General features: G+C 42.8%; 1 protein-coding gene across 2 annotated transcripts; it reads right to left on the bottom strand.

Moving 5' to 3' along the window:
- Positions 1 to 1,031: 1,031 nt before the first annotated feature.
- On the bottom strand, positions 1,032 to 26,294 carry AGO3 (argonaute RISC catalytic component 3). Of its 2 annotated transcripts, none has more exons than XM_005529785.3 (19): positions 26,204 to 26,294; positions 19,408 to 19,579; positions 18,263 to 18,383; positions 17,520 to 17,728; positions 16,215 to 16,351; positions 13,978 to 14,112; positions 11,090 to 11,177; positions 10,812 to 10,959; positions 10,384 to 10,503; positions 9,772 to 9,894; positions 9,463 to 9,596; positions 8,849 to 9,033; positions 8,416 to 8,575; positions 7,688 to 7,778; positions 6,702 to 6,896; positions 6,241 to 6,375; positions 5,568 to 5,669; positions 4,337 to 4,536; positions 1,032 to 3,346 (listed from the first exon to the last, which is right to left on the bottom strand). In XM_005529785.3, exons 1-19 carry the CDS (start codon positions 26,220 to 26,222, stop codon positions 3,238 to 3,240), a joined length of 2,583 nt encoding a protein of 860 aa, XP_005529842.1. In that variant the 5' UTR covers positions 26,223 to 26,294; the 3' UTR covers positions 1,032 to 3,237. The 2 variants fall into 2 exon arrangements, with proteins under 2 accessions (XP_005529842.1, XP_014114006.1); XM_014258531.2 differs by having other exon boundaries at positions 1,032 to 3,376.

Consider the following 26,294-nt stretch of genomic DNA (forward strand, 5'->3'; position numbering starts at 1 on the left):
TTTGAGATTTTTTTTTCTTTTTCTTTTTCAAGGAGAGCAGGTACAAAAATAAAAGAAATCCATATACTCTGAAAATATACTGGAAACTGCCACCACAGATGAGGTACCATTTATCCCGACCCCCCACCCCCAAACTGCAAACATCAAAATATATATGTTTTTAAACAAAAGAAGAATATCTGGCTATTTAATCTCAGTTAAAATGACAGCACCCTTTGTTACACTTGATATTTCACACCATTAATTCTCTTTTGAAAAAAACCCAAGATATCTAACTAACCTTGATTCCTTGCTTTTCTCCTCATTCCTTAGTGCAGTAATTGTCCATCTCCATTTAAATAAATATAGCAGCTACAGCGTCATAAATGTGTGGCCCTCACAACGTCAGTAACTTGATATCGTAATACAAAGTATCGGCACTTGACGAAGATATTTGCAAAACTAAGGAGAGATTAAAACTTCCAAATACTCTTCACATGAAAACCAGGTACAATGTTACCTTGAAAACTGAAGTCACTTTGCCAATGAAGTTTCTTTAGTTTTTGGTGAAAGTAGGGAGCAAAAAAGCTTCTCAAATCCGAGTCACCGAGCGTGGGCAGGATGAGAAGCAGCTTTGAAAGGAGAGTTAGAAGGCTTTGTAAAAAGGAATTTTCAGCTAAATGCCAGAAGTCCACAAGAACTCTTTGTAAAATTGTTTTCTTTAACAAAAAAAGTTCTCTGTTGCAAAAGAAATTTCTGTATAAAGCTTAAGCTGAACCTTTTACAAACGGCTCTGCTACTGAGAGAGCTTTAGGAGAAAAGTGTCAGGCCACAGACTGGAAAAAACATCTCAGAGACTCACTGAGAAACCACCTCACTCAAAGGACTTGGTTGCAGCCTCCTCCCTGCACCACGTGTGTCCGAAGGCACTCGCAGGGACAGGGCACTCTGAGCTGGGACCCCCTGGCTCTGGGGGCCCCCAACCCCTTGGGGCCCTGCTGAGCCCCCCAGCCACCCCCACCTCCCCTATGAGCACCCCAGTCATGCCCACCCCCACCACTGTTTCCAGTGCAATTTTAGCTTTGCCAAACTAGTATTTTACATTATTTTCCTTGGTTTTGAGAGATAAAATAGGTATCTACATCAGCTGTTAGTAAAGCTCTTGCAGACAGTGTTGTGAACAGCACTATGGACATTTTCATACAATATACAAACACACAAAATACAGTACTTGGTTTTTCTGGCAGAAAAAAGGGGGTTCATGCCTGGTGAAGCAAAATGGGCTCAGATTTTAGGCTCAAAACACAGTATATTGGCAAACAGCTGATTTGTTGAGAATGAGGAGAGAAGCTACTTAGACCAACCAGGTTTTCATGTGAGAGCAGGTGGAGGTCGGGAGGGCTGGGATCACAGCAATGCCCATACAAACAGCTGCAGTAAATATACTATGAACCAGTGCAAATAAAAACAGTCAAAAATGCAGTTCACAAGTTTACAAAGTGCAAAACTACCCAGTCCCCTTGTTGAATAAACGCTCGTCTCTGACATCTTAAACATTGGTTTTAAAGTGGAATGAAAGAGTCCCATTGGTTTGTTTCACATTTCAGTAATTTAACATGTTAGAACTATCCCAGCCCTCTTTATTTGCAAAGTGAAATGAAGTTACCAATAACTTAATTTTAAAAGGAAAGTCACTATCAAAGAGGAAAAAAGCCTAAAAACTTTTATTAGTTCCAGACATTTTACTGATGTCAAATAGGTTTAACTAAGCATGTAAAAACTGAGCTCTTAATACAAAACCCTGTCCATTTAATTCAAATATGCTCCACATTTCAAAGCCAAAAATAAGGCCAATTCCTTTGTTAAATCAAAAGACTGCAGCAACAAGTAAAGCTTGCAGAAGTCTAGAAGCATTTTTTGTATTTTTTTTGATTTAAAAAAGGAAAATTCAAGATTCCTTCTGACTATAAAACTTTCCTTTCAAAATTAAGGCTTTTACTTTGTCCTTTTAAAATCCTGGAGGTGTCCATTCTCCCACAGTCCGTGGTACAGACAGTGCTTCAGTACAGCTCAATGGACACAGTTTTTCTTTAGAATGCTTATTGCACTAAAAGATAGCAAAACAAGTTGTCAGTTTCTTTTTTTTAAAAATAAACATGATTACATTTCTAAAAAATAAAAGTTGCTGTTGACCATATGTTCTGTAATAATTAAATTAAAGCATTATTATTATTCTAATAAATATAAAAGAAACAAAAGGAAGCTAAACTTCAAACACACATACATATGAATCACATTAAGGTGTGAGAGGCAGCAAGTAAAGTAGCAGGTTTCTTTTTTTTCCAAAAAGACCTTAGCTCTAAAGTTTCAGTTCTGGTGATTACTGTATGTCATCCCAGAAAACCTGGGACATCGAATCTTACATGAAGCTTCAACAGATTTGACTCGCCAGATAGGAAAAAATTGAAACTTTTGGACTAGGTAAAACAGCAGCTTTAGTAAATTCCCCCAGGGAGCAAGAAGAGTTGGGTCACTACTGCCTGCACATGAACCACGAGCTTCTTGGATTGCTTTTGAAAGGGAACTCTTGGAGCTGGGAACTCCAAAGCTGTGAGAAAAGACACAAAGGCAGCCGTTGGCTAAATTAGGTTCAAATTATTGGATTAGTGTGCAAAACATCTTCCCCCACTCACTGCTTCCTAGCTAGTGTTGCATTCCAATGCACTTGGATATGTTCACACATTCGAATGCTCGATGGCAATACTGAGAGAAAGATTCCTCAATGCATGGGGTTTAAAAACTTATTTTCTTTTTTGCACACTTCCCTTCTCCAAACAATCACTGTGATTGTTCCTAAAAGGTGGTTTGTTTTTTGTTTTAAATTACACAACAGATTTTAGTTTATTATTACTTATTTTTTTTGCAACAATAGTTGTGCTGCCGAGCAACTTGAGGTAAAGGCAGAAGAGGGTTAAACTACGAGAAATAATAATTAAAAAAAATTATGGCGGTGCTTCCCACAGGAGCCCGCCCCAAAAAAGCAGTTGGCTGGTTTCATATTGCATAATAGTGCTGTGTTCCTGGATGAAGTAAACAATCTTCCTTGTGTCAATTTAAGGGTGAGCCTCTCGCCCCTGCACAGCGTCAGCTCCAGCACGATGGGAGGCACAGCCCCTAAACCAACCCCCTGGAAACATACATTGTATGTGGCTTAAGTTCTCAGTTCTCCTCTCTGTGAGTGTCTCCCGGGTCATTGACTTAAGCGAAGTACATCGTGCGTAAGGTGTCTTGGTGAATCTGTACAGCCTTCGCCAGGGCCTGCGGGTCTCGCCCGTTGCTCTGTCCTGACACGTGGCTCCCTTCAGCACTGCAGGGAACGAGGGAGAGACAGGCAGGGCTGTAAATTGTATTAATTTGGATCAAAAAGCTGCTTCTGCATCTCTTTGACAGAATCACTGAGGCTGGAAATGACCTCTAAGATCAAGTCCAACCTGTGATTGATCCCAACCGCATCACCCAGCCCTGAGCACTGAGTGCCATGTCCAGTTGTTCTTGAACACCTGCAAGGATGGGGCTCCACCACCTCCCTGGGCAGCCCCCTTCCAATGCAAATTTCTCCTTTCTGTGGAGAAATCCCTCCTGATGTCCAACCTGACCCTCCCCTGGCACAGCATGAGGCTGTTTCCCCATGACTTGTCCTTGTTACCTGGAAGCCCAACCAGCCCTGGCTGCACCCTCCTGTCTCTACAACTGAGAAGGTCCCCCCGAGCCTCCTTTTCTCCAGGCTGAGCCCCCCCAGCTGCTACCCAAAGGACTGACTTTCCAGACCCTTCACCAACACAGCATGAGTGTCAGAACTGGACATTGAGAAATATCAACTCGTGTTCACCCAGCAACCTTGAAGCTTTTGACAAATCTCTTCACCATGGCTACTCAGCTTGTTCAGCTAAAAATAAGCTTTTTATAAATACACTGATGGCTTGAAGGTTATAAAATATTCCTGACGTACAGAGTTAGATAAGTGGAAGCACTTAACATTTGGTTCATTCATGACTACTCTGATCCTATAGCAAAAAAACTAAATCCATGGCTTGATTCCCTCAGACCACGTCAGAGTCATAACTAAATACTTCAGTAGCTGAATTCTTTTAATCTGAGTGTTATTCATTAAAATCCACCAACCCACACTGGTTTGATGTAGAGCAGCAGCTGCCAGGAGCGATGATCTAACATCAGTCCTAGAGGCAACGAAAACTAAGTGCAAGACCAGCAGGAACCGCCTGTATTCAGGTGTCTTTAGGCCTGACAGTAGAGGAGAGCAGCAGGGACTAAACCCTGAGCACAGTCTGGGATTTACCTGTCGTGTTCCTTGTCCACGAGGTGGTAGCGTGCTCTGAATGCCACCAGGTGAGCGTAGTAGGCAGGCGCGGGGATGGAGACGGAGCGGGTGCAGCGCACGTATGTGTGGCACAGCTGGTACGTCAGTAGCTGCAGCTCATCTGCTGTGAAACAGTTGTCATCCCACAGGACATGGTAGTGGGAGGGACGGCTGGTTCCCTGCAGAGATGGGGATGGAGGGTCACTTCTCTGGATTTCCATAAACAAGCCAGGTTTTGATGTTCAGAAAGGGCCAGACTATCTAGCGTGAGCTCCTACATAACAGCAGCCAAGCAAGTTCAGTTTTATGTCAGGCCTAAATGTATTTACAGATGAGTAAGTCTAACATATACATGACTATATTGCTCTAAATGTTCTTGCTTGGATAAAACCCCTTCTACATAACCCTCAGCGATCAGCATCTGCTCCCAACATGACTAAACCACAATTACAGCATCTTTTACCTACCTTCAATTAAACTGTTTCTCACAGAGAAACATCTCAGAGAAATAACCAGTGCTTTTACATCCCTCCAGCTCCTGAGCACCCTAATTGCAAGTATGAACACTAGAAACTCAAGTTAAATCTTACAGTGCACCTGAATTGGGTAAATAGTTGTGCTTTAGCCAAGCTAAAAGTCTCTCTTTTTAAAACAAATACACCTGAAGTATCAATTTAGTTGAGGTTGTTTATGCTTTGCTATATTAAACACAATGAGCTGCAATTTCAATAAATTTCTTTTTCCAAGGGGCCAAAACCAGCTTCCTCAGACACAATGTAAAGATTGACAAAAAACCCACTGAAATTATTCAAAACTGGAAAAGAAGTAATGCCCAGCCAATCTAAACAAAACTGATGACAATGCGGTCAGACTCACATGATAAAAATCTACAGAACAAATTTCTTTTTACATTTTAAGCAAGAGTCTGATAAAAGCTGAAATCTTTTTTTTCAGAAATAATGTTACAAAATAAAGTGGCTTCTTTAAACACAAACTTTAAAAAGCACCACTTACCATCAGTGCAAATTTAAACATGTAGCAGAGACCACCTCTTAAGCAAATCATTCTCCAAGTCCCACAAAAATGTTTTATCTCAGATAAAACCAAGCTAAAAGAACATTTCCCTGCTAAATAACTGTAATCAGGTGTCACAAAAAGGAGAAAAACAATGTGTTCTAAATTCACATTTACTTACACAAAGCGACCATACCTGTATTCCAGCATGGCTACAGAGGTAAAAATCAAATTCGTAGGGGTGTGTAATGTCTGTATCTACAGTTGTCCCAGCTGGAATATTGCCACTGCGTCCAACCTAGAGAAGAGGTTTGGTAAGTGTGGCCTCAGCTGTTTGTAACAGCTCAACTGTAATGAAAAATGCAAGCTTCTATTCACCACTGGCAAGGTTTCAGCACATGAAGTGCCACAGAACTGTGTGGAACGTGCCACTACATCAGCCTCGGAGATTTGACAAGGACACTGGATGGCTCTCCAGCACTTTACACAACACTGCACCTCCAGCGCATCAGAACTTTCTGGCTCAGACTGAAGAGCTGCACAGATATTTGTATTTAGAGTTGTCAGCTTCAGTTTGGATTGACTAACTCAGAAAAAAGGTTCCACCATTTTGTACTTTCTTCTATTACAACTGCTAGAGATTGGTTCCAAGTAGTCACATGGACTTTAGCTCCAATGAAAGGTTGTGAGGGTTTTTAACATACTTAAGGTCAATGATTTTTCAATTTGAGGCCCCATTTTATCAAATCAACACCTCCTTGCATGCACATTCAACCAGAAGGACAGAAGCCCATGCTAATATTTTCTCCAGCAGCCTAAAAGCTTGACATGAAGCTTTCCCAAAAGGCTCCTCAGAGGGCAGTGATTACCCTTTCTGTTCTGTCAGCACAGAACAGCCGTGTATGGTGTCGCTTCTGCACCACAATGTAGGTTATTCCAGGCTGGTAATCCTTCTCCAAACTGATGCAGGCTTCTCTAATGGCCAGCAGTTCATAATACAAAACCTACAAGCACAAGAACAGAAGAATTTAGGTTTTCTTTCCATTCTATCCTATATACACCACCTAACTTGGTGTAGTTAACAGTAGGCACAACTTTAGCACACAGCTGGTAATCTCAGAAAGTACTTAGAGATATGTGGTTTCCCAAATTTGTAGACTTCTCCTTCCCAGACAGGAAAACAGCTGCAACTCTTCTTACCCAACAAGATAAAAAATCTCTCTCCTTAAAAGTCTCAATTATTTTGTGTAAATGTAAGCAACTCAAACAGTACAAAACAAGACCTGCAACTATTACGGAGTAACAGAAACCTTCAAGAAACTGAACCAACCTGTCGGAACTGTCCCTCAGAGACCCCATCCCTGTAGAAGATGATACGGGTGGGCTTGAACCGTGTTGATTTGTAGAACTGGATGAGCAGCTCTCTGACCATGGAGGCCAGGTCCTGGATGATCTCCTGCCGGGGCCGCTGGACTCTCACCGTGGCACAGTACCGGCTGGGATGAGCATCCATGCTGCCTACAACCTGCAGGGAGAGTGCAGCAGGGAAGGGGCTTCAAGATCAAATCTATACCAAAACAATTAAAAACAAAAAAGCCAAGAGCAGCAAGTACAAGATATTTGTGCTAGACAACAACCACAGTAACACTTTCAACAGGAACTTGTATTTGGTACAGGTTTAACACCTTTTGCCCCCAAGCATCCTGAAATGCACCTGCAGAATTTGTCTTCTCACTATGGCATAGTTTTATAATCCAGACAGACTTTTTTTTCTGTGATGTTTTCTCACCTTTTACACTGAGAGAAACCTCCCTTAGTTAAACACAAATGCAGTTTCCATAACTGCAATCAATGACAACTAAAATACCAAGGGGACGAAGTAGGAGAGGATTGACCAAGCCTCCAATCACCACCTTGAGTTCCTGGACTGTACCAACATAAAAGGTAAGAAATATCAAAAAAAATTCTGCCAAATCAGGCCTTTAATTACACTTTTCTCCTTTAAAAAGACAAAAAATGTTACTAGCTAATGTCACCAAGCTGTGTTATTTCCTTGAGAGTATTTCTGCTGAAATATATTATTTAACAATGCCATTTTACCTTGATTTAAAAATTAAAGAGCTAAGGAACCACTCTGAAGTATCAGGCAGTTTTTTCCTTTTAAATACATGGTTTTTAATGTCATTGGGAATCTGTACAAAGAACTGGCATAAACCCTGAAAAGTATTTGATACAGATATAGTCCATGAGTTGCATTTACTGTTCTAACATTTACTCAAGATGAAAAAAATACCATGTAAACTTAATAAAACTTACAGCAGCAATGGAAGGCTTCTTCCCATCTCCAGCTGGAGGGTGAGTGACATCAGCTCCCAAAAAGATCACTGGCTGCTGGAACACAGAAGGTCTTCAAAAAGAAAAAAGTGCTAAGTCACACTTGTAGCTGAAGAGCTGCCGCAAGGTCATTACTCACTGTGGGGGTTGTTTGTGTCTCAGCCTTATCAGGTACCTGGGCCAAGGCTCAGCAATGGGATCTTTGTGCACAAGAGGTGAACTTGGAACCCTCCCCAGCAGAGCCCAAAACACACTGCAAACACACTGCCAGAACTGGGGCATGATTCTGGTGGGGAGCAGTCTCAGGCCTTCAGTGGAGTGGCACAGCCAGGGGCTTCAGAGGCCCTGGGGGTCCCCTGGGCACCACTGAGCTATAGCACCAGCATACACATTACACTGTTCTCCAGTATCTGAGCACCAGGATGGTCTTACACTGCCTTTAAAATATTCTTCCTCACACAACTGTTCCTCATTTCAGCTTTGATAGTGATCAAACATTTGACAAGAATCTTGGCTGAAGACCTAATGCACAGACCAACCACCACTCCGAGCCTGTGCTGGAAGGAATTTAATTCTACTTCAAATACCACATACTATTATCAGAAGACTATTTTAACTTAAAACTTGGCCACATTTAAATTTTGGGTGCTAAACAGCAAATGTAACCACATCTGTTAAAAGAAAACCCAACGCAATCTCCAGAGTCTTACCGTTGATGAGGTACAAGGATGTTGTTGATTCCTCCTAGTTTAACGTTAATCTTCAGGCACAGGTTTGAGAGGGTCTGTGGAGATGTTTTAATGACGTTCTTGACCTGAACACATTGTGTGGCCATTCCCAGCAGTGTATCTCCCACGCGCTTCACCTCCGCTGGGAAGCAAATACAAGGAGACAACTTGAGTCCATTCAAGGTTATTGCTGCATTTCTATCTTAGCTAAGTCACAATAACTTCAGAGTACATACTCTGCAGTAACTTCTAACTTATCTGCATACTCAGACCTGCTTCCAATTTATCTTCCAACACAAAACAGTGGTTTCTAATACTTAAGGGATGGTTCTGAGTGATTTTTAACATATGCTGGGCAGCAGATTTCTCCAAATGATACCTGACATAACAGGTGCAGACAGAGGTGTGCCCTTACCATACACAGGTGTCTTCCCTGGCAGGATGACAATGATGAGCTGAAGCCCTGAATAGGTGTTCTTGAGGTGTCGGAACATGGGCTCCACGCTGTCTGCACCCTGGGCATACTTGCAGAAGCAGGGCTGGCCCTGGATTGGCATCCCAGCATCCTTGGAGATCTTGCGCAGCTGGTCTGTGAAACCCCTGAAGAGAGGAGATTTTTGGATTTTTGCAGTAGCAACAGTACATGAGAACGCACAAAGGGACAGAACCATCAAAGGAGGATGATTCCAAAGAGCTTTTAAAGCAGCATTTAAAAAAAGGTTTGTTATGTGAAGGCTGTACAGCTGTGAAATGCCACAGGCCAGAATGGGTTAAAAAATAGTCTAGACACCTTCAGTACTTTGTTCAAGATGTCAGAAGGGACTATATACAGTGATGTCACAGGACAAACACCCCACAGTGTACCCAGTACAGTGTTTTGACTGTAGCTTCCAGCACAGAAGCACACCAGTTCGGATTCTCACCCTAATATCTCACATTGAACCCAGGTAAAATGCTCATTGAAATCCTACATTCATGTTTCACTCCATTAAGAGAACAGTCCAAAGCCTGAACCACAACATGCCTTACTTCAGAATTTCTTCTCTGCACTGTCTCTGTGTTGCAAAGCAAGCTATGGCCCACATCTTGATCTCCACCCCAGTGTGGAACTGTTTCCCTCGCATGTCCCACACGCCGTGGCTTGGTGTTGCCACGGTTCGATTCTGGGGAAACAAAAGCAACAGACACTCAAGCAACTGAAAAAGAAGCAGCCAGTGCTATTTGCAGTTTCAGGATAACAAAGAAGAGTTTATTATTCAAAGTCTGATCCCTGTAGAGTCAAGGTGTACAAGAAATCACTCCTCAAAAAGGAAACCAGAGGAAAAGCCAAAGCCTCACCCGTCCTCCGTACTGCAGCATCGGGGCTGGGAGCACACGTCCTGTCACATGGGCCATCTCATCCCGCACTTTGAACTGGAACTCTTGGACAAATGGATCTGCATCATAATTTGCACTTCTCACCTAGGAGAGATTTTTCCATGTTACATGGAAATGTACATGTTATTTTACATGTTATCTGATTATAATCCATATAACAAGCCATAGGCTAACAGGAACATTGCAGAAGTGTTCTTACAACAATTTCATTGAAAAAGGCTCAGAATTGACTGCTCAGCACTATCAACCCATCCCAAATGAAAACAATTACTACCATTAGATATATTGGATGAGATGGTTTCTGTTCCCTTCATTATGCAAGTGCTCATTTGGAGTTTGTTCGTTCTAAAGGATTTTTTTGAGTGTTTCTTCACAGTAAATTAGTTGTAGAGATAATAATGCAAGAAAGAGCCTGTAATCATACTATCATTGCAGGCCATTTTAAATACATCCTATTAAAAATGTAGTTAAAATCTATTCAGCTAAAGGACAAGGAGGAATGAAAAGACTAGGAAGTTCTGCATGGATATAATCCAGCCCAGTGTTCCATGGAGCTGGGATTGGGGCACTCACCAATCTGCTGATCTCCTCCTGCCTGTCTGGGGCAGACCTGGCTGTCGCTTTTATCATGGTTGATGTCTGATTGTCTGTGAGCTTCTTGATACAACGCTGGCCTGCCACGATGTTACACACCTGCACGGGGAAATCAGAAGCATTGATTCACATCAGAAGCACTCAGATCACATCACACTGTACACACACCACAGTCTGCTGTCACTATAAACCACAAGCCCAACATGTTTAAGCAACTTCCTGTTCTTTCTTGTATTTCTACACTTTAAAGCACTTTAGGATACAGACATTCTTTAGTCTGAAATTAAGAGGGTTGAACATGTAAACCTGTGAACACATTTGTATTGCAAAGAGCATAAATTCTTAATGTTTTGCAAACTGATAGAACCCATCCAAACCCAGCTGATCAATCAGAGTAAGGCTCTTACTTCTAAAGGCAGGTAGGTGTGTTTTTGTTCCTGTCCCACTTGCAGACAAGGAAGGTGAGGGTATTTCAGCTGGAGGTTGTATTTCTCTCTGAAATACTGTGCTACTGTCCTCTCCACAGTCTGGCCATTTTCTAGCTGTAAAGGAAAGCTGAGAAGACAGACATGTTAGTAAAATATTAGTTGTCAAATAACATTGTCCCAAAATTAATGGAATATCAGGTCCTGTTACTCAGTGTGAAACTATCACACATTTCATGCTCTGACAAAAAGCCTCTTACGTTTGATGACTTGCAGGCCGTCTTGTTACGTTACAGACACGGTACTTCCTTCTCATTGTCCCACAGTGAGTCACTTCTACCTTTAGGCCTGCATAAAAGCATAAAAAAACCCTGATGCCATAACTACACAAACATGTACACAGAAGGCACAAGGTTTCAAACCATAGAACATAACAGCTTTGGGATTGTCCTAGGTTGATTATGATGTTAAATTGTATCCCCATTTGTCCACCTAACCCAGACACAGGTTTTGTATTCTTAAAATTCCATCTAAGAGTAAAAGTGAGTGGAAAAGAAGCACCAAGTCTGTTATCAGAGACTGTACTTGCTCCCCCCACATCGGGAGTTTTGACTACAGCACAGACAGACAACAAGAGACAGATCGCCTTGGCTTTCCAACTAGCCGGAGCAGAGAGGTCTTCCTGGACTGTTTTCTTTCCCTTTTTCTGAAACGAATCGAAGCTGCTCTGAACTGGGGACTCGGGGGAGCACCGGGAGCTTGCACCCGTGGACTACCGGGAGCCCAGCCTGGGCAGCGGCATTTTCCAGCACCAGAGGGACTGATAACAGAGCAAACACCCACAGGAAAGAGACCCTCTGAAATTTGTCATCTTTTCTGAACGGCGAGAGGTTTTGTAATTTGGTATCGTTCATTTTTGTGCTGGGTAGGGCTGTGCCTGTGAAATAAACAGGTTTTTTCCACTTCTCTCAGAGAAATCTCTTCCCAAACCGGTTGGCGGGGTAGGAGAAAAGGGCCATGTGGGTTTGCTTCCCAGGGGAGCCTCATTGGAGGTTTTCTCCCAAATCTGCCCTAAACCAGGACAAAAAATTTGCCCTAAACCAGCACCAAATAGCACAAATGTAAGAAACTATTATTCTCTAAACATTTTTACTTTCATTATAATTTGAGTTCTGACTAATCCTCATTACTATCTTCAGAAAGAAAGCATGATGTAGAATATTTAATGTTCAGTGTCTTCTGAATTTCATTTAGTAGTTTCATTTAAAAAGCACTGACTGAACTCAGAGAGAAGTTTTTCACCATATCCTCTTGTTCTCATTCTCAGTCTTGAACATCTCTCCAAACTATCAGTTCCAATGTATTTGAAATTAAAAGGGCAAGACCAGGTTTCTACTTTATCATCTTTCCCCACAGCTTTTTATTTGTTTGTTTTTACATTCAGCCCGTAATTTTCTTTAATTTCAGTGACCAAGTTGAACTTTGAATTTTGAGCATCTCGCCTCAAAGCATCCAGCCTACATACCAGAGCCTCTCCAGACTTACCTCTGCCCACAATAATCATGACAGTGGCAGCTCCAAGAGGCTCTGGGGGCTGTCGCTGTGACTGTGGACACACTGTGCTGCTCACACAGGGCAGCCTCAACATCTGCTGGGAGCACTGAGCTTATCACACAAGGGCTGCACAGCATCCACACGCTGCTGTCTTTCTCCAGCCCCAGGGGACAGAAAGCAGCTAAAAACTGAGCCTGGGTATTCAAAGGATTCACCTCCAGTAGTAAAGTCTAATACTGGTGAAGTCTAGTAGTAAAGGCCTTTGGGAGAGCAATTGGATGGCTCATCCTGTTGAGGTATGTGGACCACTGACTGAACACCCACTCAAAATCAGGTCCCCAGGTACCAGACACCAGACTGTATTTAGTTTACTGGGGACACAGACATCACAAAGAAGCACTGGCTGTACCTCCTTGCTCCCTGACAACACTAACTGCATCAAGAACGTCAGCATTACTCACAGTCAAAAATAAACCACCACTGCCCTGACACGGCATTAAGAGAAAATAGAGAAACCATGGGGCACTGTGACCACAGACAAGGGCTGATGAACACAGAGATATCTGGAATCCATTCCCTGCTCTGTCATTACTCTGCTGTGACACTACCAAGGCAGTGCCCTCCCCCAGTGCTGCTCATACACAGCCAGCTCTAATGCAGGGCTTGTTTTGCTGTATGTGGTCACGTCCTGGCTGGAGCTCTCAGACCCTAAAGCAGCAAAGACAAGTCTGAGAGCAAAAGGATAACTTTCAACATTTTCTGACTATGGTAACAGAGCCTCTGAGGCATCTGAGATTAAGAAGAGGCAGTTTCTCAATCTCCAGTTACCTGCCCTACAGAATGAAGACAGGTAGATGCAAAAGGGGGCATGCTAGGACTAATACAAAATAATTCCTGTAAGTCTTTTTTCAGTCATGACTATTCTGTGAGCACATCCCTTTATGACTAGAGTTCAAATTTACTTTTTAGTTGCCCAGGATTTCAGTAGAGTCTAACGTTGCATCAGGTGTTTAAGAACTGAGCTCCTTCACATCTTTTCCCTCTGCAAATTACACTGCAATGAAGGATATGGGAAAATACAAACCTGAGTAGCATATATGGAGTGAAACCACTCAAACCAGCAGCTTATGCAATTCCTTTGGAATGGAATTTGGCCTTCAGCTGCAAGTGGTACTTGTTTTTCCACAAGACAATCAGTTATTAGAATTCACTGTAAGAACACTCTTTCAAAGATTCAATGTTAGCCTTGAAATCAATGTTCACTTTGCCACAGCAATGAAACAGCAGGAGCCCACACACAATGCCAGGTAGCCTCAGGGACCCTGGGTTAGGAGAGGCTAGCACCAGCCACTTACCTCTGCCCAGGCAATGAACAACATGCTCCCTCTTGGCCTTTAAGGCACTAGGAATGTTCTTCAGCTCTGCAGAGCAGCACTGTTTCTCTCAGTATTAGAGCTACATACATGGACACTACAATTCTCTTGGCAGTTCCATGCCCTTCTGATGCATGTTAACCAGGTTTCCAATCAAAACAATTCCATCAGAATTACCTTTATTGTGTCACCTGGGACAAAACAGACCCATTTCTACTCACCCTTTATCTCTTTGGTGAATTTTACCCGATGAGAATCAGTCAGAGGTCTTGGTTGTTCATCAATATTATGAATGTCAAGGACTTCACACATGAACTGAATTACGGGTTGTGCTTTGTAGAAGGCAGTGGCAGAAACTACACAGAGCAAAACATTAAGTGTAAAAAACCCCAGTCAAGGTATTGTGAAGCATTTCATACATCAATATTTCTTAGAATTCCACGTAAACCTCAGGCACATTTAGAAACAGAACAGCAAGTTCTGCAAGAGTAAAATATCAAAAAGCCAGGAAAAGGTCCACAGTGACACATCTGTTCCTGGTACAGTCATTCTGCTACTACCTGGAATTTCAGAGGTTTGGAAGGGTTTTTCCCCAGAGAACATTTATTTCTAGAGAGCTGCAGCACCCCAGAGAGACATTCTCATTCACCTCTGAATGAAGCTGCAGAGATAGGACTAATACCTCTCTACCTCAGACTTTTGAATATTAAAAGCTAACATAATTCAACATACAATATAATTTTGTCAATTACACAATCTGCTCAATTACTGAAACAGTATCTGGTGTAGACATGAGCACTATTTTGACTCTGCACAAATTGTGTTCATGTAGTGGGGAGCAGAACCCTTGATCTATTCAAATCTCTCACCCTCCCCACAAGCTAATGACACTATCACTTTAAGGGATAATATACTGTTTTTAAGCATGACAGCTGATTTATTCCATGCAAGGAAGATCATAAATTACCTTATGGACTAAGTTATAAGCAGCTGAAACAACACCTTTGGCAGGAAGGGTGAGGTGGGACTAGACAGAGTTCAGACACAAACTCTTCCACACATTTAAAACTTTAAATGGTAACAACAGTAAAGAAATACTCAACAAGCATTTATCAGTTTTCCAGATCTCATGTACCGAACCCGCCACATATCTGTGCTGATACAACCCAACATTCTTCAGACTTATGTCACTTGAGCAGCCTACCAACCTCACATGACACATCAGCCAACACCTCCAGATGCCTAAGACTGCTCCAGATTTCTGAGTGACCCCAAATCCTCACTCTCCCCACCCTGGCAACATGTGGGTTGTCTCCCACAGCAACATTTTCATGGAGAACCTCATACAACTAAACAACTGAAAAACCTCCAGTGATGGGATTTGAAGGCAATTTCACAGCCTCAAATCAGGAAACAGAACAGCTCTGTGAATCACCACTTACAACGGACTTAAAATTTCTCATTCACAAGGAAGGACTGAAAAACTTCTACTCCAAGAATTAATACTACACTTGCTAATGCTGGTAAGAAAAACTTGCCTCACAAAGTAACAGCACAGTACATCATCAACTGGTGTAAATTCATCCTCTTCTCCTGCCTGAACTGCAGTTCTCTCAGTACCTTGCACATAGATACCAGCACTGGTTCTTTCTGGGACAGGTTAGGATTTTTACATTCATTTTTTAAACCACAGCTGCTGTTAGAAAGGCAATTTTACAAGAATAAACCGTGTGACTTCAGTCACACAAGAATCACCACAATTTACGTAAAGCAGAACACGTGGACTTACAAATTTCCAGCAAGACAGTTCAACATCTGCAATATTTTATTATGCTCCAAGACAGATGCTAAGCACAACCTGACTTGGAGTGCTCAATGTAGAGCAAGACAGTTTACCTTGGGTTTATAAAGCCTTTCAAAGACAGTGGGAACTGAATGCACATCAGAGAAAACCTCAGGCAGCACCTGCACCTCCACCACTGACACTTTTCCATAAGGGTTTTAACAACTAAATAGAGTCGAGTGCTCACAGGATGAGGAGTCTGACAAAGGCACCAGCCAATCTCAGATCCATTCATCTGGGACTCAATAAAGTGCTGCAGAGCTCATGCTTTTGCATAAGAAAGTCTATCCCAATCAGCCTTATTCAGAGAAGTGTTTGGGTTATGTTTTACAGAGTTTTCTTGGAAGTACTGAGCACCACTCACTGTGTACAGCTGCACCGAGACACAGCGCAGGCAACCTGCCTCTGTCACTGGGGATGCACCAGGACTGAAATTAAGTAGGAAAACAAGCCCTGTGCAATTCCTTTTTACACAGGGATATTGGTCTTTATATGGCAGCTAAATTTCTGCTCAAACATTGACATGATGACAAATATAAGAAAAAAGACTAGAATTTCTGGGTAGCCTTTGCCATACATGTCTGGTCTGAATCTCAGCCCTGAATCTCCACTTACCATCGATGTTGAGCATCATTTTCCACATGGCAGGCCGGACTGACTGATGGAACCCAAACCAGACCTCCCTGCCCCCTCCCAGGGGGTGGTCATAGCCTTCTGGAGCTGAGAAGAAGGAGCGGCCCACAGGGGTGTACCTAGTGAAACAGGTGGCCACACATTTATATTCTTGCTTTCCAAACATAAAATTCATGTAACAAAGACTATAACACACAGCATTATTATTTTTTTGGCATTTTGTGCACCAGCAATCTGTGCCAAGAAGCAACTATAAACAAAATATCCTGAATGCTTCTGTTCCTATTGCAGTGCTTTTAAATTTAGACAAAAACATTCACTATTTTTAGCAATGCACAAACCACTTTCAGTTTTTACAACAAATCAAGAACTAAGTTAACGTACCCTTCCTGATCTTCTGCTTCAAGAAAGTGGAATCTCCACCACAGCAGAGTTTGCACAACAGCCTTGTCTACACTGACCTGACCCTTAAATACCACTTTTCCTATTTCATAGGGACCTTTTGAATACAAGATACATTGAGAGAAGCAAAAACTATGGGGGAAACAAAGAACTAGAGGAAATGATGTTTCTCTCACAAGTAGAAAACAGCTGCTCCTGAGCCTCCACACCTCCTGTTTTGTAATGCACAGGCATTAGTATAGAGGTTAACATCTTCAGATCTGGGGAAGCTGAGGAACACTGGATTCCAAACAAAACCACAGGGCACTTTTTTTAGGAGTCAGCTACACGCAGTGACACCTATCAGAGCAAAGCCATTGTGCTGCCTAAAGCCAACAAACTTCAAAAGCAACTTTCATTGACCAAATCAGGTGAAATTAGCCTTCTCTAAATTTCAGGGTTCTGAGATAAAATAACAAATATGAGACTTTGTTCAGCCAGGTACCTGGTCCCAGCCATGTATTTCAGATGTGAGAAGCGTGCACCGGTCACAGTATATCAATGGATTAGAGAGACCTGTGCTTTTTCACAGGCACTGCCATGACTTGGCTCAGGTTGAGCAGAACCAGGACAGCAGCACTACAGCTCACTGGAACCTCTCAACATTTCAGTGAAGACCTATTATAAATGCCTGCTGTTTCTTGATCTTTTCCAACACACATATCACCTGCTCTGCCTACAGAAATACTTGTACAGGACTGGCTACAAGCTCCCCTTTCAGCTCACCAGCTGTGCTGCAAAGGGGAATGAGCAGTTTCTCTTTCCACCTGTGAAGAAATGGGGATGAAGGTCTCCCAGTGGGGATACTTCAGGTAAAGACAGACCGCAGGAAGACAGTGAACCTACTTCATGGAGGGGAGGTGTCGTAGCACCACATCGACAGCATGAACAGGGTTAGTGCTGATAGGTTTGTCTAGTTCCAGAGGCTCAGGCAAGGTTCTTCCTGTCAAAACTTCATGCAGCAAGTGCCAGCTCACCCGAGAAACAAACTTTATTGACACTTTGAAGGGACGATCTTTTCCACCTTCTCCGGGTAGTGTCACATCCAAATCCACCTGGGCAGAGGAGAAAAGAAAGAAATAAAAAGCTTTTTAATCTGGAGTCTGGTAGCCTTGCGACTACCCCTGTCCGTAACTGGGCCAGAGACTCAAAAACTCAGATATTGAAAAGACAGCACATTTGATGAAAGTACATTATCAAATGCACAAAGTGATGAGAACTGGGCCCTGACCAAGCAAAAGAAGATAACTTTTTGTCAGCTCTAATCATTAAGTGATACATTCTAGAAAAACTCTGGCTTGGTTTTTCAATTCATTCACAAGATCATATGTTGCAGTCTGTAAAATGAAATGTTTTAATCGATTTTGCTTTAGAAGGCAGCTACGAAATTCTACAGGAAGTTCTGAATGCAACTGTTCCATGAACATTTACACACACTGGAATTTGCAGGAAATGTATCAGAAGGACTCAGTTTCAATACAGATACTGTAAGATAGTTCCAGCTTTTCTGACATAAGCAATATTTAAAGTTGGCTTTTTTCCTTTCCTATGAAGCTGCTACCAATACAGCATCATCCCAGTTATCTTACCCCAGTAGTGGCCACAGGAAGTGGATTGGCTGTATAGAGGCTTCTTTTCCCATCATAAACTGGTCTACGGTCCCCAAATATTGTCACTTTAAAATGCTGCACCATAGAGTCCACCACGTCCCTGGAAAAGGGATATTTACATTGAAGATGTTTCTGAGGAAGGATCAGACCCAAGCTGGCTCTCACTCCCTAGTGTTTTGCTGAAGTAGTTGCAATAAACAATACTTGAGTGAATTATAAACACCCACTGCTATTCCAAAAGGTGCTTCACATACTTGAACTAAATAAATAAACACTACAGAATAAAATAAGAATCAATGCAAATGTTTAAGTACTGGGAAATACTGGTACTGAAATGATTTCAGAAACTCCTAGAAATGACCAAGGCCTTTGCATCATCTTTATTATGGAATACAAGGACACTGTTACCTTGGGAAAAACCCACAAAGTGGTAGTGTGAAAAAACAGTACAAACCCCCAACTGGAAGCTCTGCCAGTTCATTGTACTGTCTGCAGCAATGTTTATCTGTTCCTCAACTGATAAGAGTTTTGAATTCTGCCTACACCGGTTATAAACATGAGATGCCCTAACAAAAAAGGTTTGGCTTTAAGTCCTTAACAACCTGAGTTTTTACAAAATCATGTAAAAGCCTAATCCAATTTGCACACAATTATAGATTTGCCTCCCTTGCTTTATTATAAATTGATGGCAATAAAAATTAACCTGACACAAGCACTGAAATTACACTTGAAAAACCATCATGAAATTTTCAGCTTATACAAAGATGCTTCTTGATGAGAGTAGTAGATAAAAAGAGACTTTTGGAACACCTCCAACTGTAACAGGCCTTTGGAATCTGAATTCTTTGGGAAATCTTGGTGTTTCAGTCGCACAAAATGGAAACACTTTCCTTCAGCACATGCAAACAGCAGCAGCTCTCAGGCACCATGTCCTGGTCAGGCAATATTAACCCAAAGTACTTCAGGAAGATGATACTGACTTCCTCTTCAAGCTGAATGAGCAGCAGCACTTTTACCTCCCAGCTCGGAGGTGGGGAAAAGGAAAGAAATTCTCCCTTTCACAGCTCTTGATGTTAATCAATATTCACATTGGTATAATCTACAAGACAAATGTGTCTTCTCACCTGTTCACCCGCCGAGGACACTTATCTGGTTTGATATCCACCTCATAGAGGTAGACATCAATCTTTGGGATTTCAACTTGGAAGCAGTTGGCCAGCAGTTTAATGGGTTTGCCCATGGTGCCATATCCGGGACGTCTGGGCACCATAAGCAGGGGCTGTGCCCCCACGGGTCCTGCAAAGGAAAAATCCCACAGATTAGGAGAAAAGCACAACAGACAAGCCCCTGAACCAACTCCCGGGACAACCAGGTGGGCACCAGAGCCAGCACACTTGAGGAAAGGAAATCAGCTGTCTCCAACAGCATGCTGCCCATGAAATTCCAAACAAATGCTTGCCCATTATTAATCCCTAAGCCTCCACCTACATCTAGACGGTTCTCTTACTCATGAGCTTCAGCGATCAGCATGAATAAAATCAGGAGGTTTTGTTTAGGAGATTTCCTAAAACAACCCAACTAAAAATCCAAAACAAAACAAAACAGAAAAAAAAAAAAAAAGAAAAGAAAAGAAAAAAAAAGAAAAAAACCCCCACAAACCAACAACAACAACAAAAAACCCAACAAAAAAAAAATCCTTAAACAAAAACCACCCCAAAAATCACACAGAAAGTTTTACAAGTCTTTTCTGAATACCCTGGTAATAACCAAGTGGCTGCAGAGTACAAAAATACAGAAGTAGCTCTGGACTGATGCACAGGATTTGAGATAAACTCTTCATTTCAGCGTCAATATCAGCTTAGTCTTGGAAGACAGATTATTCTTGAACTTTGCTGGCTGAAAATGGATGAAGAGTAAGACCATTACCTCCCATCTAACTGCCCCCATAAAGCCAATTTGCCAGAAGAGTAAAGAATCAGATTAAGACAGGATTGTAAAACTCTTGATTACTTGTACAGTAGAGAAGAATAGCCAGGACTGCTAAGAGAAACATCCAAATCTGCACTGAGATAGGTATTTTGAAAAGTAGCTAAAATACCTGCCCAGATTTGTTCCATTCTCATCTATTTAATTTGTTTTGCATCATTTACATGAGAACCCTCCACTCAAGATTTGCATTACTCATGCCCTACAAATCAAACACAGTAGTAAACATAGCCTATTTCCCAGAACTTCTACTAGTACTTCCACTTAAAAATACCTCTTTCCAGTTAAGAAACAACAATAACCCCAAAATGCTTGGTAGCCTGAGTTTTGAGAAGTTACTCGTGGCACAAATGTCCTGATTAACAGAGCATTCAAGCAAGGTAGTGCAAAGTTCTCCCCTCTCCTCCTACTCGGTGACGCAGGCAGCAATTCCAGCCCACTCGTTTTCATAGCAGAGTTAAAATGTCAAGTGCTGGGAAAAAATATTTTTTATTTGCCTTTTGATTAATCTCCATAATTTCTGCAAAAAAAACTGTATTATCTTGAAGGAAATCATGTCCTGAGAACAGGTGAACATCAAGGCCAAGTTCCTCTGTAACATTTGTCTGGCTCTAACCAGAAAACTACTGAAAAATTCTGAGTGGGGCTGGCTTGGAGCCATAAGATAAAACAAAACAGAAACCAAGAAGCATCATTTAAAACCCGCTCACAGACTCTGCTTATGCAAAACTTGTTCCAAGCATCTGCTCTCTTCAACTTTTCCTTCATTTTAATACTCTCACATGAGTAAAAGCAGCCCTAGAATTTACTCCAGCTATATTTGCAGAATATAAGCATAAGCAAAAAGAAGTTACTACAAAACATTTAAGTGGCATAAACAAGTTACTAGTTTATTTTAATATTCTGAAGACATACACACCATAGTTTATATTTAGTTCCTATATGAAGGAAAGACTAACAAAACTGCTAAAATGAAGATAACATTAAAAAGATTCTTTTAGTCTGGTCAGTGTGTCCCACTCACCCAGCCCACCCTGGAAGAAGTTAGAACCCAGATTTTGGCAAACAGGAATTAAATGACCAATAAATGAATCAGAAGTGCAGGTCTACATACTGTTCAGGTATAATTTTGAAACATTCAGCTATTTTGCTATTATTGTGTGAATCATAAGCTCCCTTGGACAAATGAACTTAAAAACATGAGTATGCCAGTACTGCCCAGATACAGGAGCACCCACTTAGAAAACCTTGCTTTCAAGAGACACTGATTTGCCAGATTCTATTGTGAAGGTCTTGTGTTAGCGGCTTCAAAGCTGTGACTCAAACCCAAATAACCAGCGATGCTCTGGGAATGGTTCCGCCGCCGATCTATCGGTGACTCACCCAACCTCATGCCTAAGTCCTGTGTCAAGCCCATGGAAATAAACATACAAATCAAAAATATTCCAAGTACTATTATTCTGCAGAGTACAGGATGCCTGAGTGGCAGATCCTTTCCTTCAGGTCCTTTAACAATTGCAAAAATAAAGTGGGTCAAGGCTCAAAAACCTTTCTCAAACCAGCAGGACAGTGAGGCCTCCTCCACAGGGAACAGCTCCTCAGTGCTTCCAGAGACTTCTGCACTGCTCAGCTGCCCAGAGACTTGAGAGGAGAAACTTCTTTGTGTTAAAGAAACCAATATAAAAATGAAATTGAGGAAACTGCCATTACAGCACCAGGTAAGTACCATAGAATCATGGAATGGTTTGGGTTGGAAGGCACCTTAAAGATCACCTTATTCCTACACCCTGCCATGGGCAGGGACACCTTCCACTATCCCAGGCTGCTCCAAGCCCCATCCAGGCCTGGCCTTGGACATTTCCAGGGATGGGGCAGCTTCTCTGGGTAACCTGTGCCAGGGCCTCTCCACCCTCACAGGGAAGAATTCTTTCCGAATATCCCACTAAGCCAGCCCTCTGGCCGTGGGAAGCCATTCCCCTGTCACTCCAGGCCTCGTAAATAGCCCTCTCCATCTTTCTTGTAGGCTCCCTTCAGATACATTCCTAAGACGTTCTTAAAAGTCCAAAGAAAACTCCCAATCAAGTCTGTTCAGTGTGCTGGAGTAGAGCTCAATTCATAAAACCAGCTCAGTAAAGTCCTCAGCACTAAAACTCAACTGACTTATAACAGAAAGCAATGAAGGCACAAACAGCAACTAAAACTGGTGTCTCAGACAGATTTTTGGAAGGCTTTTGTGCAGCAAGGGAGCACATCTCAAGATTATGGAATGGATTGACTTGGAAGGGACCTTAAAGCTCCCCCAGTTCCACTGTGGAAGTCCCTCTAATGGTTCCAATGAGCTCTGAGTGAGAATCTTTTCTTCCACGCAAGTGTCAATGTTCCAATCAAGCTTAAACACAGCCGAAAGGGACGGTGATTCCTCGGCAGCCCAGCCAGCACATGGACATGTCTGGCCTGCATCCAAACACTGGCTGCACCTACCTAGCAACCAGAGAAGCCCTGTCAGAATAAAGCCTGAACACAACGAGCAGGAGCTCAGAAACCTGCAAATGCATCCAACACACCATTGTACGAAAAACTGCAGCTTCTGGCACGCACAACATTTTTACAGAACGAAGAAAATCCCTGATCTCCAGCAGGATGCTAATAGGAAATGCAGATTTCCTTACAGAAAGGGCCATCCCCACCGAGCTTCCAGAAAAAAATTATCCTCTTTCCCACTGTGTCTTCATCATTATAAAGCCAAATTGTATTAACAGAAATAACTTAGTGGTTTTATTTTTGTTTATACAACAGTTCTAAATCCTGGATTAAAGCTGGATGGATGCTGGAACAGCCCAAAACACATCATCAAGACCTGAGCAGGTAAATACAACTTACTCTGGCTCAGGAACACGAGGCAGATTTGTGGAACCAATCACAGGCTGGGCTGGAGCTGCACCGGGGAGAGCTAGAGCTCTCCATGGAGGGGGAAAAATAAAAGATTCCCTTTTACAGGGGCCCTGGCCCCTACTCAGAGCCTGTAGAGTCCTAAGAAAATCTTATCACTAGCAAAAAATAACCTAGTTCTGGATTAAAAAAATACATAGAGAAGGTTTGACTCAAACGTCGGTTTCAATGATCCAGCTCCGTCTGCCAGAAATCATGAATTGCCTCATTTCTATCACTTGGCCTTGCTGGGTGGCATTACATTATTTATGATTAATGCAATCCATGTTTTCTAAACATTCCTTCTCGCAATCTAGGGTTTGGTTTTTTTCAAGGTTTCAAATACTAAGTCATGTTCAAACTCATCAAAAGCCAACATTTGATGCCGTGGTTTGTGACTGCCAACTTCACAAGCAAATACTGGTGTGGTAACTCATTCTGGCCTAATGGATTTACAGAAAACACACTGAAGTGTATTGGGAGAATTTAAAAGACAATCAATGCTTCTGAACCATTAAAAAAAATCTAAATACAAAAAGCTTTAAGCCCAAAAAAGCAGCTTATATGCACACAGTGAATGAAGTTAATACCCAATTGCTCCGGGAGAAGAGAATGTGCCAGCCCACACAAACCCTGCAAGGGTTTTTCCTGGAAGGTATTTCCACAGACTAAAATCAGGAAGGTAAAAATTAGCTCAAGAAATAGTCTTTGACATCTTCACCCCTGAGAAAGTAAAGCTCCGGGGATGAAACAATTTGTGAAGTTCATACTGCAAGTCGAACAACTTCCACAGCAACTCCAAAGGAAATCTGCCACTGTATCTCACAGTAGAATAACTTTTGAAGGCAACTATGAATCAGCCCCTTCCCTGCTCTACCACACCCACAAAAAGGGGACTTTTAATGGGTCTCCCAAATCACTACTCTCAATCAGAGAGAAAAACCACTTCTCGGGATTTTCTCTGCCCAAAGTTTGTATGATACTTGTGAACATTAAGGATGCCTGCATTGCTTCATTAAAAACTGAAATTAAAAAAACACAATTTAACACTTTTAACACAGAAAGCTGTGAGCTTTGAAAGAACAAGGTAGGACAGGGAAATGAAGACAGCATTGATACAACTTGGTTACACCATGGAACATCCCCTGTTGGTTGAACCTCCCTGCCTTTTGGCATTCTCCTGGTGGAAGTACAAATGCCTGACCTGTGCAGAGAGCAGCTTCTCCTTCACTTTCCCCACCAAACACTTTATTGCTGTTCCTCAGTTTGGTTTCACCACAACCTACGTCCCAAGTAGCCACCTTCACATCTTGCCCCTATTTTTAGTGATGTGAAAATTCCACAGACCAGGATAGCCATAATACTCCCCAGATTCCTTAAGCTAAGCCTCTCACACAAACAGGAAATCACCTACAGCACTGCTTTACCCAAGATGTCCTGGCACACGCTTCCAGACTTTACTCCAGGGACACTGAGACACCAATCTTTGTTCCCCTCTCTGCTTATTTTATCCCATGTTTTCTCTTCATGCACAGAAAACAAAGCACATCTCAAGTGTCTTTCTCTCTTTCATGACAGAGCTTTAATCCTCATTTGTTCTACCAAGGATGGTTTGTGTCCTCCTGTTCCAACACCCCAACATTTGGAATGTGAACACTGCACTTAACACTTCACTCATCACACAGCATAGGAAGAACCATCCAGCATGCTGGACACTGCCAGAGCCCAAAAGGAACACTCTGCAGCAGCTTTGATAAAATCCAACATATTGCAGCCTAACAACAGGTAAATCCACTCCAAAGGAAAACTAAACCATTTACTTGCAAATCTGTTTATCAGGAAACAACTACAATTGCACCAGGTTTTAATCAGAGTTTATTTAATACCGTGAAAGAGAGCATCATATGAATTCCACCAGATTGTTAAAATCCTGCATCTTAAAATATTCTCAACCCATCACAGCCTCAAACCAGGCAACAGCTGAGGTAGGGAGTTTTTCCAGCCAAATCCATCATTGTCCTTAAGTCTCTATGTTAGAAAAGGCTCTCCATATGGAGATGGGAAGGCACGTCTTGTGTTAACACCTTCAGTCTCAGTCTTGTATTTTCACCACCTGTGGTACCTATTCAAGTGACAGACATGGAACTCCAGGTGGCTTTGGACATTCCCTTTGCCATCAACGTACAGCCAGGGAACTGCTGATTAAACACTGCCCAACCCTGCATCCTCCTCTGCTGTTCTGCCAGACTTGGAATAAATTACCTTGAAAAACTGAATTAGAACTTTCTTCTCCAACCCTCAAAATCCATTTAAACAACAAAGTTGATAAATACTGAGCACGTGCTTCTCAGCAAAAGGATCAAACGGCCAAAATATGAAGATTTTCATAGAATCACAGAACGCTTTGGGTTGGAAAATAACTTACAGCCCATCCATTCCACCCCCTGCCATGGGCAGGGACACCTTCCACTAGCCCAGGTTGGTCCAAGCTCCGTCCAACCTGGCCTTGGACACTACCCAGGGATGGGGCAGCCACTACTTCTCTAGGCAATAGCCACCTCGGAATGATTATTGTGAAGCAGCACACCCAAAGGCACAGGAATGAGCCCTAAAAGTCAGCGCGCTGACACACAGGGGCCAAACACCCGGTGTGTGCCCGGCAGGGGCTGCTCGAGGGAGCGCTGCCCGGTCCCGCCGGGCTCTGCGGGTCCGTCCCTCGGGCACCGGCACGGCGCGGGTTACGCAAGCCGGACACACCGGTTATGAAATACCGACAATTCCTCCTCCACCTCCGGCACGGGAATCAGGGCCCGGAGAGGCTCGGCCCCGGCTCTGCCCGGTACCGGGGCCCTGCCCGCGGGGCTCAGCTCCTCCCGCCCGATCCCCCACGGGATGGGCTCGGCCCGGCCGCTGCCCCGCGGCACCGGGGCGAGCACCGGGAGTTGGGGGGATGGCGCGGGGGGGCCGTTCCCCAACCCCGCCAGAGCCCGCCGGGCCCGCCCTCACCTGCGCTGCCGATTTCCATTCATGGAGCTGGGGCGCAGCCGCTCGGGGCTGCGGCGGCCGGCGCGGGGCTGCGCTGGGCGGCGGTTCCTCC

This window comes from Pseudopodoces humilis, chromosome 27, assembly GCF_049639895.1.
Source record: "Pseudopodoces humilis isolate 2021_Gansu_Grassland_sample_001 chromosome 27, ASM4963989v1, whole genome shotgun sequence".
Classification (NCBI taxonomy): Eukaryota; Metazoa; Chordata; class Aves; order Passeriformes; family Paridae; genus Pseudopodoces; species Pseudopodoces humilis.

Excerpts from the sequence above, each read along its gene's own strand:
- AGO3 (XM_014258531.2), bottom strand. Across the intron at positions 11,178-13,977 it reads ATTCACCAAAGAGATAAAGG|GCCTAAAGGTAGAAGTGACT; the intron begins GTGAGTAGAAAT and ends GCTTTTATGCAG. Across the intron at positions 7,779-8,415 it reads ATCCTTGTACCTCATCAACG|ACCTTCTGTGTTCCAGCAGC; the intron begins GTAAGACTCTGG and ends TTCTTTTTGAAG.